This window comes from Danio rerio, chromosome 1 (genome assembly GCF_049306965.1).
Source record: "Danio rerio strain Tuebingen ecotype United States chromosome 1, GRCz12tu, whole genome shotgun sequence".
Lineage (NCBI taxonomy): Eukaryota > Metazoa > Chordata > Actinopteri > Cypriniformes > Danionidae > Danio > Danio rerio.
The window spans coordinates 58272563-58289363 of record NC_133176.1 but is presented as its reverse complement, the minus strand read 5'-3'; the positions used below and the strand labels follow the sequence as shown (position 1 = coordinate 58289363).

The window sequence follows — 16801 nt, the reverse complement described above, 5'->3', positions numbered from 1 at the left end:
GTTTTCTCTGTCTCTGTCTCTGCAACACAGAAAGCCTTTGTCCTGCCCTTACGTTTCACGCGACTAGAAAAGGTCGACTGTGATTGGCTACTTTTCATGTCAGTCAAATCACCCTTCAGAATCAATTCTTAAACTTCGGAAACTGATTTTCAGCAGCTTATGTCACAAAGCACTAAAATAAACATTCTAAGCACAGCGCTGTGATCGTACGCTTCACCAAGCAGACAATGCTGATCACATCGATGTTATATTACGCATCAAAGGATTAAAAGTGTTAATTGTTTCTTTCATTATTTGGCGATTCCTCCGCGTACCACTAGGAGGAAGCCCGCGTACCACTACCACAGTTTGAGAACCACTGGCCTAGAGCTTTTGGCAGTGTTCCTCGCTCTCCACCGCTTTTTACCGGTGCTGGAGCGGCAACACGTGCTGGTCAGGACGGACAGTACGGCGGTGTATATCAACCGCATGGGGGGTATGCGCTCTCGCCGCATGTCTCAGCTTGCCCGCCGTCTGCTTTTCTGGAGTCACCCGCGGCTGAAATCGCTGCGCGCCATTCACGTTCCAGGCATGCTCAATCATGCAGCCGATGCGCTCTCACGACAGCTGTTACGCCCTGGAGAATGGAGACTCCACCCCGAGTCTGTACAGCTGATATGGGCGCGATTTGGGGAGGCCCAGATCTATCTGTTTGCTTCCCCCGAGAACGCTCATTGCCAGTTGTTTTTGTCCCTGACCGAGGGCTCTCTCGGCATGGATGCACTGGCCCACAGCTGGCCTCAGGGCATGCGCAAGTATGTGTTTCCCCCAGTGAACCTGCTCGCGCAGTTACTGTGCAAGGTCAGGGAGGACGAGGAACAGGTTCTGCTAGTTGCACCCCTTTGGCCCAACCGGACCTGGATATCAGAGCTCCCACTCCTCGCGACGGCCCTCCCCTGGAGAATCCCTTTGAGAGAGGACCTACTCTCTCAGGGACAGGAAACCATCTGGCACCCTCGCCCTGATCTTTGGAACCTCCACGTGTGCTCCTTAGACACGAGGAAGACTTAGGTAACCTACCGACTGCGGTGGTTAATACCATCACTCAGGCTAGAGCCCCCTCCACGAGGTGCGCCTACGCCCTGAAGTGGAGTCTATTCACTGAATGGTGCATCTCTTGCAGAGAAGACCCCCGAAACTGCCAGATCAGTATTGTGCTCTCTATCCTTCAAGAGAAGCTGGACAGCAGGCTGTCGCCCTCAACTCTCAAGGTTTACGTGGCCGCCATCTCCGCTTATCATAACGCGGTAGCTGGCGAAACCGTGGGAAAGCATAACCTCATCATCCGGTTCCTTAGGGGCGCTAGGTGAATTAATCCATCTCGCCCCCCTTTCATGCCCTCTTGGGATCTCGCCCTCGTTCTCACGAGTTTACGAGCAGATCCCTTTGAGCCACTCGATTCAGTATCTCTAAGATTTCTGTCCCTGAAGACAGCTCTGCTGGTCGCATTGGCCTCCATCAAGAGGGTCGGAGACCTGGAGGCATTTTCCGTCAGTGACTCATGCCTGGAATTTGGGCCGGATTACTCTCACGTCATCCTGAGACCCCGCCCGGGTTATGTGCCCAAGGTTCCTACCACCCCCTTCAGAGATCAGGTAGTGAACCTGCAATCGCTGCCCCCGGAGTAGGCAGACCCAGCCCTTTCTTTACTTTGTCCAGTTCGCGCTCTGCGCATTTATGTGAACCGTACTCAGAATTTTAGATCATCTGAGCAGCTCTTTGTCTGTTATGGCGTATCGAAACAAAGATTATGCCACTGGATTGTGGATGCCATTTCACTCGCTTATTCGAGTCGAGGTCAGCCGTGTCCCCCGGGAGTGCGTGCACACTCCACTCGGAGCGTTGCATCCTCTTGGGCGCGTGCACGCGGCGCCTCTCTAACAGACATCGTTAGAGCTGCGGGCTGGGTGACACCCAACACATTTGCAAGGTTTTACAATATGCGAGTGGAGCCGGTTTCCTCAAGGGTATTAGGTAACCCTTTGGTGATTGAGGAAACAACTAGGTAGGGTGTTGAGACACGCTTGCTGCGCCATTTTCCCTAACACGGAGATACGTGCGCCTTTTTATCTGTCAGTAAAGTTCCCTGTTAGGTGAGCCCTGCAGATTCCACCGTGGCCCCCAGCACTGACTCAGCGGAGAAGTCACTTGCTGGCCCACTACGTTGTAGGTCTGCCCGCTGGTCAGCCCACGTTTTGGGTATTGGTGCCTGGTATGCGTGATCCCCACTAGGCGATCCCATATGCTTATTCCGCCACGGTTAAGTCCCCCCCTGGGTGGACCCGTGTCTTCCCTCTCCGCTAACCACTTTTTTGCTATGCGTACTCCCCCTTTTTAGGGCTAGTCCATATGTAAATTCTGCCATCTATCCCCCCTTGGGTAACGGATGGCCTCCGCAGCGTCCTCCCTATCGGGATTGCACGCTTCCCAACATACTGTTATATTTTCCTAGAATTATTTAGTTGCTCACGACTTCCCAAAAAATATATCTAAATCCGTAAGACTTCTGTTGAAGTAAGATAAATTAGGGCCAGGGACACGTTGGAGGACCGCGCTTCCCATGATGTGGGTGCATCACGCTTGCTTGACTATCCCCTCATCAGGGGCGTTGGTAAGGTGCAGTCAGTACGGCGCTTTCCATAGTTCTCCCATACACGGATTTTCCCAAAGATCAAATCCACTGTATAGCACTGAAGTTCCCCAACCGAAGGGGAACGTTCAAGGTTACAGAAGTAACCCTTCATTCCCCAAAGAGGAGAACGGAAGTGCTTTACTCCGTCGCCATAATGACTGTCCCTTAGCTGTTTGAAAGTCTCTTCAGCTTAAAAGGATGGCGTCTGCTCGCTCCAGGTGTGCTTATATGCTGGGATAATTGGCAATGCAGCACACCTGCGCAAGCTTACGCTGCCAATTCATTTCATTCATTGGCCCGTTCAATACTCTTCAGACAAGCGGCTTCTGATCTGAAACCTCCCATACATGGATTTTCCCAAAGATCAAATCCACTCTATAGCACTTCCGTTCCTCTTCTCGGGGAACGAAGGGTTATTTCTGTAACCTCGAACGTTTTGCAGCACAAACATGGAGTGGGGTCTTCATCTTTAAGTAAAAAGGCGTGAGTTAATCTTGTATGCCCAATAAGATATCTGGTAAAAATCACTTGATCAAATCGAGTCTTAAAATGTCTTAAAATTCTGTTTGAGATTTCAGGTTGGATTTCATGTAATTTATTATTTTCCAATGCATCCCACTCCTCTTGCCACTTATTTAAAATATAAAACTTGATAAAAAGGTCTCATCTCAGATGGAGGAATTTGGTATTTGTTCACAACTTGCTTCAAGGCATCTTTAGCAGCTGCATCAGCTCGCTTTAAAAACTGTTTAGTACAGCGCTTACCTAACTTTGTGATCAGTGTTTGCATTAGATTCAGGTGGATAATGCATTGAGTAGTCACTCCTCATGGGCACACGGCGGGGCTGTGGAGGGTTCTCTCTGTACCTTAAGGAGGAACACAACAAACAAATATAATCCAAACACTCCTACATTCATTACTACTGTTATTCATTACTTTTTCTATGTTCCAAGTCTGAAACAAACAAACAAACAAACAAACAAACAAACAAACAAACAAACAAACAAGCAAACAAACAGACAAACAATCAAAAACTGTTTAGTACAGCGCTTACCCAAATTCAGAATCAGAGTATCCACTAGATTTAGAATCAGTGTATTCACTAAATTTAGGTGGATAATGCATTGAGCGGTCACTCCTCATGGACACACTGCGGGGCTGTGGAGGTTTCTCTCTGTACCTTAAGGAGGAACACAACAAGTTCAAGTTAAAGTTCAATTTATTATATAGCACGTTTCCAACTGCCACAAGCAGGCCTGGATTAAAAACTCAGGGGCCCCTGGGCACAATGTCTTGTAAGGCCCCCTAACCGGCTGCACCCCAATAGTTGAATTAAAAAATAAGAATAATACAATAATTTTTAAATAAAATGAATCTATACTTTGTTGCCCACATATTTAAATAAATGATATATACTACATATATATTTATACTCTACAAAGATTTTACTTATTTTTCAAATCATTGAATAAAAATACTAATAAAGCTAGTGAAAATTCATGTTTTTTAGTATACTTGTTCAAGTTCACTGAAACAGTCCTATATATAGTATAGTATTGTTATAAATATATATATATATATTTTTTAAGGGTGTTTTTAATGTATAACTTTTACAAACTTATAAAGCATATTATTGGCATGGCATATAACACACAATGCCTCTCCAATCTAGTTTTATGAGTCTTTCATAATACACACACTTATTAATGATTTACTGTCTCTCTCCTCCTCTCCCTGTATTTTCTCTACTCTTCTTGTGATGAAGAGTAGGCAAACAGCAAAGATCAACTTGATTATAAACCTGAAGTATCCAAAATCACACATACTATACCTCTTATCTCCCGTCTCTCTCTTCTTTAGGGCCTTTCTCTCTCTTTCTCTCCTTTTTCTGTTTTCTCTCTGATATGATGAATCCTGTCCTCGTTTCACTGCCGTTAGCCTACTCCGCCTGGTTAATGCTAGCTCACTCATTTAACGTTACCATAATGTCTTCTTCTAAACCTTCATTCTCCTGATCATGGGTTAAGAGCGATTTGACTCAATCAAATTGGCAAAATAAGCAGCTTTTGCTTGCTTCATAGCTAACTGATAAGAAATCAAAGCAGATCTGAAAAGTTGAAGAGAGATGGTATGTCTGTCCTTTTTCCATTTACGTTCAGCCTGTCTATATTTTTGTTTTAAAGTGCGTGTCTCTAATGTTTTCCAAGGTTCAGTTTTTGCAGCAGTGCAGCAGATAAAGATGTTGTTCAGCATCTAGTTCTGATAAGGGGAGATCTAGGCGCGATTTGACGTAGAAATCGATGTCGAAGGCATCCAACAGGTTGATGAAATCTTGAGCAAAAGAGTTAGATTGACGGCAAATGTGAATATTAAAATCGCCTACTAGTATGAAACAGTCGCAAGAAATTGTCATGTTGCCGATGAGTTCAATGAAGTGCTCAATGAAGTGCTTGATGAACAAGCAAATATAATCTAAACACTCCTAATTTTATTACTACTGTTATTCATAACTTTTTCTATGTTCCAAGTCAAAAACGGTAAACAAACAATCAAACACTGTTTAGTACAGCGCTTACCTAACTTTGTGATCAGTGTTTGCATTAGATTCAGGTGGATAATGCATTGAGTGGTCACTCCTCATGGACACACGGCGGGGCTGTGGAGGTTTCTCTCTGTACCTTAAGGAGGAACACAACAAACAAATATAATCCAAACACTCCTACATTCATTACTACTGTTATTCATTACTTTTTCTATGTTTTAAGTCTGAAACAAACAAACAAACAATCAAAAACTATTTAGTACAGCGCTTACCTAACTTTGTGATCAGTGTATTCACTAAATTTAGGTGGATAATGCATTGAGCTGTCACTCCTCATGGACACATAGCTGGGCTCGGGAGGGTTCGGTCTGTACATTGAAGAGGAATATAACGAGCCAATATAAACAACATATTCATCACAGTAGTACTGACCCAAGGGGACCAAATTGCAACATGTACACAGAGACTTTTGTGGTGTTTCTCAGTTCTGCTAAACTCCTGGTTTACTTGAATATTTCATGTGAAGCTGCTTTGACAATCAACATTGTAAAAGTGCTATACAAATAAAGCTGAACTGAAGTGAAATTGAATTGTTATTTTGTCGTTTGTCTGTAAATGTGTGTAAATAAGTGTGTTTTCTGTAAATGTTCCTGTATTGAATGTTAAGGGGCCTAGGTTATATAACAGCCTTAGTTTTATCCCTCCTCAGAGTAAAACTGAAATGATATTCCAATCCTAGACTAGTCGTCAAATAGACAGATTACACAGACTTTATATGTGTAGTCGCTCATTTCTGTTTAGTTGATGACTAGTCTAGTTTTGGCCAATTCTTAGACGTTCATTAGATTTTCACTTACAGCCCAAATGTAGTCTTTTTTTAGCCAAGACGATAATGTTTAGATGTCTATTAAACATCTGTTATGACTTAAATTGATATATAACTGCAAGAGTGATTAATTAATGCTCAATTTATTGTTTAATTGTCATAAAATGAATTTGTTTACCTTGGCATTTATATATGCTGTTTTGCTTTAAAAACAGTTTAACCTACGATGCTTAGCGCTACTGAAAGCGCGCCTGTAACCATTGGCAACTGACTCAGTGTGAGAGAGTGTGTGTGTTCGGAGTTTCGCTCCTATTTCAGTATACAGAAAACTTCAGTAAACAGTTCATTTTCATTCTAAACAAAGTTTTTCAGTCGTCATTATTTCTGCTAGATGAAAAGACAGAACAACATCTATTAAAAACTAAAAAAATGCTTGCTGGGATGTGTGTCATTGCTTCTTTTGTATGCCAAGTTATTGGTTTTCTCAGGATCTTCTGGCACATTCAAGAGGTCACAGAGACATGTGGAACTGGACCTTTGATGCTACTTGAACAACAGTCACTAGATGTGAATGGTCTTAGCTATCTTTGTTTTAGTCTGCTACGTTTAGTACAAGAAACGGTCTTGAGTATAAAACAGACTGTACCTTGTATGTGTGCTCTCTTTTTTATGGCTCATTTTTACAGGTATGAGGTCTGCTCTGAATAACTCACTGGCTGTCTGAACTTTGTATGCTTGACACCTTAGTAATCATTGGAGATATTGTTCGGTACTGTAGGCACACATGAAAAGTCCAGGGGCCTCATGTACAAAGACTTGCGTTGAATTCATACTAAAACATTGCGTACACACAAAGCTGTGAATGTTTTCATCAGCAGCGTGAGTGGCGTAGCTCATAAAGCGCACAGCAACACGTTTTGACACTATCATTCATGAACCCGGTTTGAATCCAGCGTCTGATCAACTCATTCTTCTTTCCTACTCTTCATCATGAGGAAGACAAGTAGTAGTATCATTAATAAGTACTAGTATCATTAATAAGTACTAGTATCATTAATAAATGTGTGAATTATGTTAAGCGCATTTGAGCATCACATACTATTTGCAGATTTATTGAATTGAAATGTTTTTGATTCACGTATGCAAATTCGTCTTTAGATGGTGCTTTTAGAGCAATGTGTGTGCAGTCGAACGCTCCGATTACATTGGAAAAACTGGCGATCGATGCAAATTGCGTTTTAATGTTTGGCTGGTCAACTGCATGGTATGGACACCTTATATACCTGCTAGACATGCCGATGATCCCATGTCACGGTTGCAGGTTTGTGCGCTTTTCCGGAGTGTATGTTTGATCACGTGGGTTTGTTTTGTTTTGGTTGTCCATGTGTATTTGTTATGCTCACGTGACATGACGACACTCAGCGGGGCTGATTACACACCAGCTGAGGCTCATTATTAGCCCTATATCAGGGCGACGTTTCTATGTTTCTTTGTCAGTTCGTTACATCTGTTCTCATGTGTGTCATCTGTGCACAGGCCCCTGAGGAGAATTTTCTGGACCCTGTTTTCCTGTCTGTTCCTGCCCTGTGTTCGTCGTCCTCCTAGCCTGTCACTTTCTTTGTTTGTTTATTTTGACTTGGTCAAATAAACTTTATCACTTGCACTTGGATCCTCTTTGACTCTTATTTTTGAACGTGACAGAACGAACTGACCTTATTATGGATCCAGCGAGTGCATCCCAGATCTCCGAGTTCGTCTCGCACAGCAACGCCAGGATAGACCGTCAGGATGAGGCTTTGGCCACCACGTCACAGGCGATCCAGGCTCTGGTCGGCCAAGTGTCGCTGCTTACCTCCCAAGTCCAACAGTTGATCACTGGAGCTGCACAGGCTGACACTGCACCGACTCCGGAGGTGACACCACCAGCGCCTGCGGTTGTTGGTCGCTCTGTTGAACCGCGCCTTCCACCCCCGACCTGCTACTCTAGGGAGCCCCTCTTGTGTCGATCCTTTTTGTCCAAGTGTTCCCTTTATATTACGCTGCAGCCATCATTGTTTGCCACCGAAAAATCCAAGGTAGCGTTTGTCATCACGCTTCTTTCAGGCAAGGCGGCCCAATGGGGAACTACAGCATGGGAACAAAAGCTACCATGCTGTGCTACCTTCGACCTGTTCTCCAAAGAGTTAAAGAAGGTCTTTGATCGAGCCGCTTCCAGGAGAGAGGCTGCCCGAGTTCTCGCTGAACTCCGCCAGGGGAATCGGAGCGTGGCGGAGTACTCAATAGAGTTCCGGACCTTAGCCGCTGAATGCGGCTGGAACGCGGAGGCGCAATGGGACATGTTTTTGCACGGATTATCTGACCGGCTTCAGGATGAGATATATTCGTTAGATCTTCCTAAAACTCTTGACGGGCTAGTTGACTTAGCCATCCGGGTTGACACTAGACTGCACCGTCGAGAGAGTCGCCTGCAGCAAGGCGGGTTTTCGGAGCACGTCCCTGACTTTCCGGCCGTGGCTGCGACACCGGAAGTGGTAAACGTTGACCCGGAACCCATGCAGGTGGGTAGATCCCGCTTGTCCGTGCAGGAGAAGCGCCGACAGAGATAGGAGGGACTCTGCCTCTACTGTGGTGGGGCGGGTCTTCGGGTGGCTTCCTGTCCCGTAAAAGACAACACCCATCAGTAGGTAAGAGGTTACTGATGGGTAAAAATTAATATGGACAAATCCTCTGCGTCTGCTACTTTACTGCCCGTCTCTTTATCATGGGGTTCCGGAACTCATAACACACAGGCGCTCGTCGATTCCGGGGCGGAAGGAAACTTCATTGACTCTAGTTTCGCTTTCAGTTTCAAACTTCCGGTTATAGCACTATCACAACCCATTGCAGTACGCGCACTCAGTGGACTTTCCCTTCCCACTATCACCCACTCCACCAAACCCATAAAACTCATTACGTCTGGAAATCATGTTGAACACATTTCATTTTTTTTAACAGACTGTTCCAACTCACCGGTGGTTTTAGGTCATCCTTGGTTGTTTCTGCATAAACCCCACATTAATTGGGGCCTTAATTCTATATTCTCGTGGAGTGAGAAATGCCATGAGTCTTGTCTTTCGTCTGCTCGTTCTGCTGTTTCTTGTTCTGTGTTTCAGGAGGAGCGCATGGACCTGTCAAACGTGCCCAGTGAGTACCTCGACCTGAAGAGAGTGTTCAGTAAGTCTCGAGCTGCTTCTCTGCCTCCTCACCGTCCCTATGACTGTGCAATAGACTTATTGCCAGGTACGTCTCCGCCTAAAGGCAAGTTATACTCTCTTTCTATTCCTGAGAGGGAGGCCATGGAGAAATATATTTCTGATTCTCTAGCGGCCAAGATCATACGGCCCTCTTCTTCACCGGCGGGGGCGGGGTTCTTTTTCTTGAAAAAGAAGGATGGGTCTCTTAGACCCTGCATAGACTATCGAGGGCTGAACAGCATCACGGTGAAGAATACGTATCCTTTGCCGTTGATGTCTTCAGCGTTCGAGCGTCTGCAGGGGGCTTCGTTTTTCACGAAATTAGATCTCCACAACGCATATCATTTGGTTCGCATGAAGCAGGGCCATGAGTGGAAGACTGCGTTTTTGACCCCCAGGGGGCATTTTGAATATTGTGTTCTTCCGTTCCGGCTTTCTAATGCTCCTGCTGTTTTCCAAGCACTCGTAAATGACGTGTTGCGAGACATGATAGATCAGTGTATTTATGTCTACCTGGATGACATTCTGATTTTTTCTCGTTCTCTCCAGGAACATGTGCAGCACGTCAGGCGAGTGCTTCAGCGGCTGCTAGAGAATGGGCTTTTTGTCAAGGCGGAGAAATGTGTGTTCCGTGCACAGTCTGTTCCCTTTTTAGGACACATTGTGTCAGTCGAGGGGTTGCGCATGGATCCAGAGAAGGTTCAGGCTGTGGTAAATTGGCCAATTCCGGAGTCTCGTAAGGCCCTGCAGAGATTTCTGGGCTTCGCTAATTTTTACCGGCGTTTTATTCGCAATTTCAGCCAGCTCGCCGCCCCTCTGACGTCCTTAACCTCCGCCAAGACTCCCTTCAGGTGGTCAAGTGTAGCACAGGCTTTATTCACTAAACTGAAAGGCTGTTTTGTTTCAGCGCCCATTCTGGTGACACCTGATCCAGCCCGGCAATTCGTAGTGGAGGTTGACGCGTCAGAGGTGGGGGTGGGCGCTATCCTGTCCCAGCGCGCCGCCTCGGATGACAGAATTCATCCGTGCGCGTTTTTCTCACATCGATTATCTCCCGCAGAACGTAATTACGACATTGGTAATCGGGAGTTGTTGGCTGTCAAACTCGCATTGGAGGAATGGCGTCACTGGTTGGCGGGTTCGGGGGTTCCCTTTATCGTTTGGACCGATCATAAGAACCTCGAATACATCAGGTCTGCCAAACGAATTAACTCCAGGCAGGCTCGGTGGGCATTATTCTTCGGAAGTTTTGACTTTACCATTTCTTATCGGCCGGGTTCCAAAAACACCAAACCCGACGCGTTATCCCGTCTTTTTGATTCTTCCGAGCACAATCTGTCTCCTGAGCCCATCGTTCCCCAGAGCATTTGTATTTCTGCGGTGACATGGGAGATCGAGAGCAGGGTCCGCAAAGCCCTGGATGGGAAATTCGGTCTGACGTCATTCAGTGGGGACATTCCTCCAAAGTGGCTTGTCATCCTAGGGTGAGTCGTACCTTATTTTTGGTTAAACAGCGATTTTGGTGGCCAGCTATGGCACGGGACATACGCGAGTTTGTTTTGGCCTGTTCTGTTTGTGCTGTTTCTAAGACTTCTAATCGCCCTCCTGCTGGACTCCTTCAGCCGCTGTCAGTGCCTTCGAGACCCTGGCTGCACATTTCGCTAGATTTTGTCACTGGTCTCCCGCCATCCAGTGGCAATACGGCTGTTTTGACCATAGTGGACCGGTTCTCGAAGGCTACTCATTTCATTCTTCTGCCCAAATTACCCTCAGCCAGAGAGACAGCGGATGCTGTCATTAATCACATCTTTCGCATTCATGGCCTCCCGACGGACGTGGTTTCTGACAGGGGGCCCCAGTTTGTCTCTAAATTTTGGAGAGAATTTTGTCATTTATTGGGAGCGACTGTAAGTCTTTCTTCTGGGTTTCATCCTCAGAGTAACGGTCAAACAGAGAGGGCCAACCAAGATCTCGAGCGCATGTTACGTTGTTTGGTTTCCCAAAATCCCTCCTCTTGGAGTCAGCAGCTCCCATGGGTGGAGTACGCACACATTTCATTACCAGTGTCGGCTACGGGCCTCTCTCCGTTTCAGTGTAGCTTAGGATACCAGCCACCAGCTTTTCCCAGTCTGGAATCCGAAATCGTGGTCCCCTCCGCCCACGCCTTTGTCCAGAGGTGTCGACGCACTTGGAGCAGGGCCAGACAGAACCTGCTCCAAGTGGGTGCGCGCACTAAGGCTAAAGCCGATCGCCATCGGTCGAAGCCTCCCGTTTACGTCGTCGATCAAAAAGTGTGGCTTTCAACTAAGAATATTCCCTTGCGTTCCGTATGTAATAAACTTGCACCTAAATTCATTGGCCCATTCACTGTCATCAAGATCATTAGTCTGGTGGCAGTCCGCCTTAAACTTCCTCCAGCGTACAGGAGAATACATCCTGTGTTTCATGTTTCCAAATTAAAGCCCGTTTTTCATACGGCAATTAACCCGCCCACACCGGATCCCCCGCCCCCCCCCCCCCCTCCGCGTCTCGTAGATGGGGAGACCGTGAGACGGAGGGGGCGAGGATTTCAGTACTTGGTGGACTGGGAAGGTTATGGTGCGGAGGAGAGGAGTTGGGTTCCTGCAAAGGACATACTGGATCACTCTCTTATTGATGATTACAATCGCCAGGTAAGCTCTTCTGGGAGCACCAGTAGGTGCTCTTAAGAGAGGGGTAATGTCACGGTTGCAGGTTTGTGCGCTTTTCCGGAGTGTATGTTTGATCACGTGGGTTTGTTTTGTTTTGGTTGTCCATGTGTATTTGTTATGCTCACGTGACATGACAACACTCAGCGGGGCTGATTACACACCAGCTGAGGCTCATTATTAGCCCTATATCAGGGCGACGTTTCTATGTTTCTTTGTCAGTTCGTTACATCTGTTCTCATGTGTGTCATCTGTGCTCAGGCCCCTGAGGAGAATTTTCTGGACCCTGTTTTCCTGTCTGTTCCTGCCCTGTGTTTGTCGTCCTCCTAGCCTGTCACTTTCTTTGTTTGTTTATTTTGACTTGGTCAAATAAACTTTATCACTTGCACTTGGATCCTCTTTGACTCTTATTTTTGAATGTGACATCCCATCCCATACAGCTGCCATTGCATGGCTTAAAGACACTTTGTAGTGTGCAATTTAACATAATTGCCTCTAGGAGTCACCAATGGAAATAAAACAAAAACACACAAGAAATGCACGTACGCCATACATGAAGTTGGCGTTGACCAGCGCACATTCTTACGTTCATTTCATCGTTAGTAAAACTAAACGTGAGCATGAAACCTGGCGTACGCAAAGTTGTGCATACGCAGTGATAGGCAAGGCCTCATGGCTTAATTTGTGCCGAAACACGCTGGATCCAGATCCGACAACTCTGAAATCTGATCCGGCACCTCATTTTACCCCCTCCTCAACCGTCGTACTCCTCTGTCCGCTGTTCACTTTCTTCCGCGACTCCCCAACCCTCTTCACTTTCGTCCGCAACAGCCCTCAGGTAGCATGCCGGATCCGTTACCCTGATCTGTTCTGGATCTGGACCTCGCATTTCACAAATTAAGCACTAGGAAAGTCTATCTGTGTTATAACCAATCAGGTTATAACACCTTTATGTATGACGCAGTTGGTGATGTCATCTTAAAGTACAAATGTTGATGACTTGAGATTGTAAGCAGAGAGGCTACAAACTCTGATGCCCCATTTACATCGGGCGTCAGTGTCAACGCTTCTTATTTACTTTGAATGGGTGACGTCAGGCGTTGCCAAACTACATTGTGGATTCGTCGGCGCCGCTTCAGAAGTGTTGCTCGCTGCAGAAGTTGGGACTAGCTCAACTTTTCAAGCGCCGATGGAAGCGTCAGCCAATCAGATCGTTGTATGCAAATACACCAGCTAGACAGTGGCCTATTGCTGACTGAATTTCATTGGCTGACGCTTCTATGATGATCGCTTCAGCCCCAACTTCAGACACGCCTTCATTCAAGCATTGACGCTGAAGCCCCGTGTGAATGGAGTGTGAGAGTGTTGAAGCTGGCTTCTGCTAATGAAACTGCAAACCATCCTCAGCAAACTTTCTTTGATTGAATCTCTGACTCTCGCTCTTCTTAATCTGACAGACTGGTCATTCTTGGGTTAAAATTGTCAGTTTCCTAACACATACAATTTTGTCATTTATGTTCCAAGTCAGAAACTGTCAAAAAACAAAAAAAAAAGAGTTAAAATCAGCATTTACCTAAACACAGGACCAGTGCTTCCCCTAAATTCAGGTGGATGATTCACTGACCAGTCACTCTTCATGGACACACAGCTTGGTAACATAGTTGAGAACCGGGGGATGTTTGTGGTATTTAGTAATTGGTAATTGTAAATGAAACAGACAGGGTTTCCGGCGGCAGCAATGGGACACTAAATAAACGATGAGGACCAGGAGACTGCTGTTGGAGACTGTACCAAACGGAATTACGGGAGTTTTCTGGGAAAAAAATTGGAGGGTGGTGGGTGTGAAATACAGGATACTCCTGGGAAAAATGGGAGTGTTGGCAGGTATGTTGACTAATCATGCTCAATAGGCTCTGGGGAGTTTGGTCTGTACACTGAAGATGAGCATAACAAGGGAATATAATCCACACATTCATTTCTAATGTAGTACTGATTCAGATGATTAAACTACTACATTTACATGGAAACTTCATCCTTTAAATCTAACTGCACGCTGATCTGCTTTCCCTCTTGCATTTGTCATGTCATGTATTTGTCAATGTAATTTTACAGCAAGTGTTCCTAATTTCTCAGCTGTTAATTAAGATCTTTTAATGAATATCCTCTGACACACACTGCATACAGGCAACCTTGTCACTCTACAGCAGGGGTGTCAAACTAAATTCCAGGAGGGCCTGCTCCAACACACTTACCTGTAGGTTTCAAACAAGCCTGAAGGACTTAATTAGTTTGATCAGGTGTGTTTAATTAGGGTTGGAACTAAACTGTGCAGAGCTGCGGCCCTTTTGGAACTGAGTTTGACACCTGTGCTCTAAAGGATTAATAATGAACTCTTTCTATGCTCTACAGAAGTCCTAAAAGGCCATGCATTAAACTATTTTTCTCTCTTGTTTTTTTTTTTTTTGTAACCACGACTTGTTTTCTTGTGATCTGAACAAAGCAAAAACTTTTCTTTAATGTTTGCTTTTATTTATGCATATATATATATATATATATATATATATATATATATATATATATATATATATATATATATATATATATATATATATATATATTTATTATCATTATTATTATTGATATATTTAATTATTTAATATCCTATTGTACGACCAGGCCACCAAACATTTTCAGACACGCACTCCTGCAACACATTAAAGGTGTTCAGAGCAGCTATAATAATTTAAGAGCAAACACACGTGCTCATGATTAATGTACACTGATGATTATGTTCAGGCATCTGATTATATATCATTATTTAAAATAACAATCCCTCAACTCTTACCATTTTAAAGCATAGTTCTAGGTGCAAAATAAGTAGTTACATTTAGGCATGGAATGATAACCGCGGTTTGAAAAAAGGTTTTAAAACCTCCACCACCGTTCTGTTGTACCGTTCCTAAGGTATGTGCAAGATTTTTTTATAGATTTTTTTTATATAATATATCCAGAGATGCCGTTTTAAATTGTAAAGAAATGTGTGTTTTTGAAACTAATGAAGACAGCAGAAGTCAATGAATAATTTTTATTATTCAGCCTGACATGTTTACAGTTCCAAAATATTATAAATCTTATACCGGGCCATGCCTAGTTGCAGGTGTAAGCTGTATATTTAAACATGTAACTTAATAAACAACTTTGCCTGCTGTAAGACGTAGAGATTCTTTCTCTTTATTAATGATGATAACAACTTGGAGTCAGATTAATTACAATGGAGTCAGATAAATAATGGATTTAAACACGCCATCCTTCAACTGCTTTCTGTTTCCGACTATTGGTTCAGAATAGCAGCGTAAGCTTCAAGCCTTACACAGGTATAAATAAGATTATGAAGAAAATTGAAGGTCCTTCTTTTGCTTTAATTTGTCCTTTCCGGAAGTTATTTACAATTACTTTAAGTGAATCCCTGCAAATAATGAGATATGAAGATACTGTATGAATCATAGCCAGCCCTTCAAGGAATATTTAATGATTTTGATTTCATCCTATGCATAATAAACTAGCCCTTGCAATAATAGTTTAATTCTGTTTTTAACTAATTACATGAACTTATGCTGATGTGCTGAACCTCATAAAATTTTGCTCCATAACAGCTGTGTCTTCCCACATGGAAAGTAACTATATGAGGATGTATGCACATATATGAAACCAATATGCAGTATATATGTATGCACATATATGATAGCATATATGCTGTATATATGTGTATATATGCCACATATAGACAGAACTGAGGTGCATATATGTGCATATACAGGCCAAATAGGTCATCTGTATTGTTTCTTCATATCCACATATAATCCCTATATGTACATGCAAGATATGTCTCCTATATAGCTCATATCTCACTTAAGCAACTGGCATGCATTATGCCTTGCTCATATGTTTGTTATCAAGGCAATAACCAAAAACTAACTAAAAACATGCAAAAAACTTTTGTATGTGCGAACACTTGAAATTGGTATCACATGGAATTGGCATGTTATGGAATTTAACTATGGCAAATAAGTGAGAGGAGATGAAAAGTTTTGATTTCTGCGTATTTTCCTGAAACATTAACAAGGTCAATTCTGTCTTGTGTGAAGATAATGGAAAAGAAGGAAATGTATTTGGTTTGTCTGTTTTTTATTTTTATGTTTAGTTTTTTGCCTTATGTTTGTTCTTGTACTATATTTATTTATTGTATTATTTAAGTAAACAAAAATAAAAATGTATTTTAAATAATGTTGTCTAGCAGCTGTATTTTAATCATTTTACAAACATATAGGCAAACATATATGTACCCATATTTGTACATATATGTACACATAATATAGGAAAACGTCCAATTTAATATATGTCACATATATCAAAGACCTATATCAAAACCTATATTAAAACATGTTTATATAGGTTCTTTCCGTGTGGGTTTGTGTGACTGATACCTGAGAAGTTAACTCCTTTGTACTTGTTATCAGCGGAATGTCACATCTCTTCTTCCAGAGTGTGCTCGTTTACAAGAACAATCACAGGTGGGAGGAGCTCAAGCTCACTCTTGCAGGCTCTGTTATGTGTATGTGTAACTTTTCCTGTGCAGATGTGCTGTTCTGCCTAACAACTGATGACTGAATTCAGCGGGGCTGAAAAGAGACGACGATAAATATGGGGGGAAGAGGGTGTGGGTGTGTGTGCCCAGCTGACATACTCTGCCTGTGTTGCTGTTCTTTGACACCCGGAGCTCTGTAATGCTTTATTTATCTAATAATTAAATTGATAAAACTTATTTAAAGCCTCTTACTGTT

General features: G+C 43.6%; 1 protein-coding gene across 2 annotated transcripts in view; it reads right to left on the bottom strand.

Annotated features, from left to right (window-relative positions):
- The window catches only part of LOC559196 (uncharacterized), a 73418-nt gene that overhangs the window by 55172 nt on the left and 1445 nt on the right, over positions 1 to 16801 (bottom strand). For both annotated transcript variants that reach the window (XM_068221895.2, XM_073906446.1), the window contains exons 2-5: positions 5487 to 5582; positions 5249 to 5350; positions 3727 to 3852; positions 3437 to 3538 (exon numbers count right to left, since the gene is read on the bottom strand). In XM_068221895.2, the coding sequence (XP_068077996.1) occupies positions 3437 to 3538; positions 3727 to 3852; positions 5249 to 5350; positions 5487 to 5582 (426 nt within the window). The remainder of the gene's footprint in view (positions 1 to 3436; positions 3539 to 3726; positions 3853 to 5248; positions 5351 to 5486; positions 5583 to 16801) is intronic.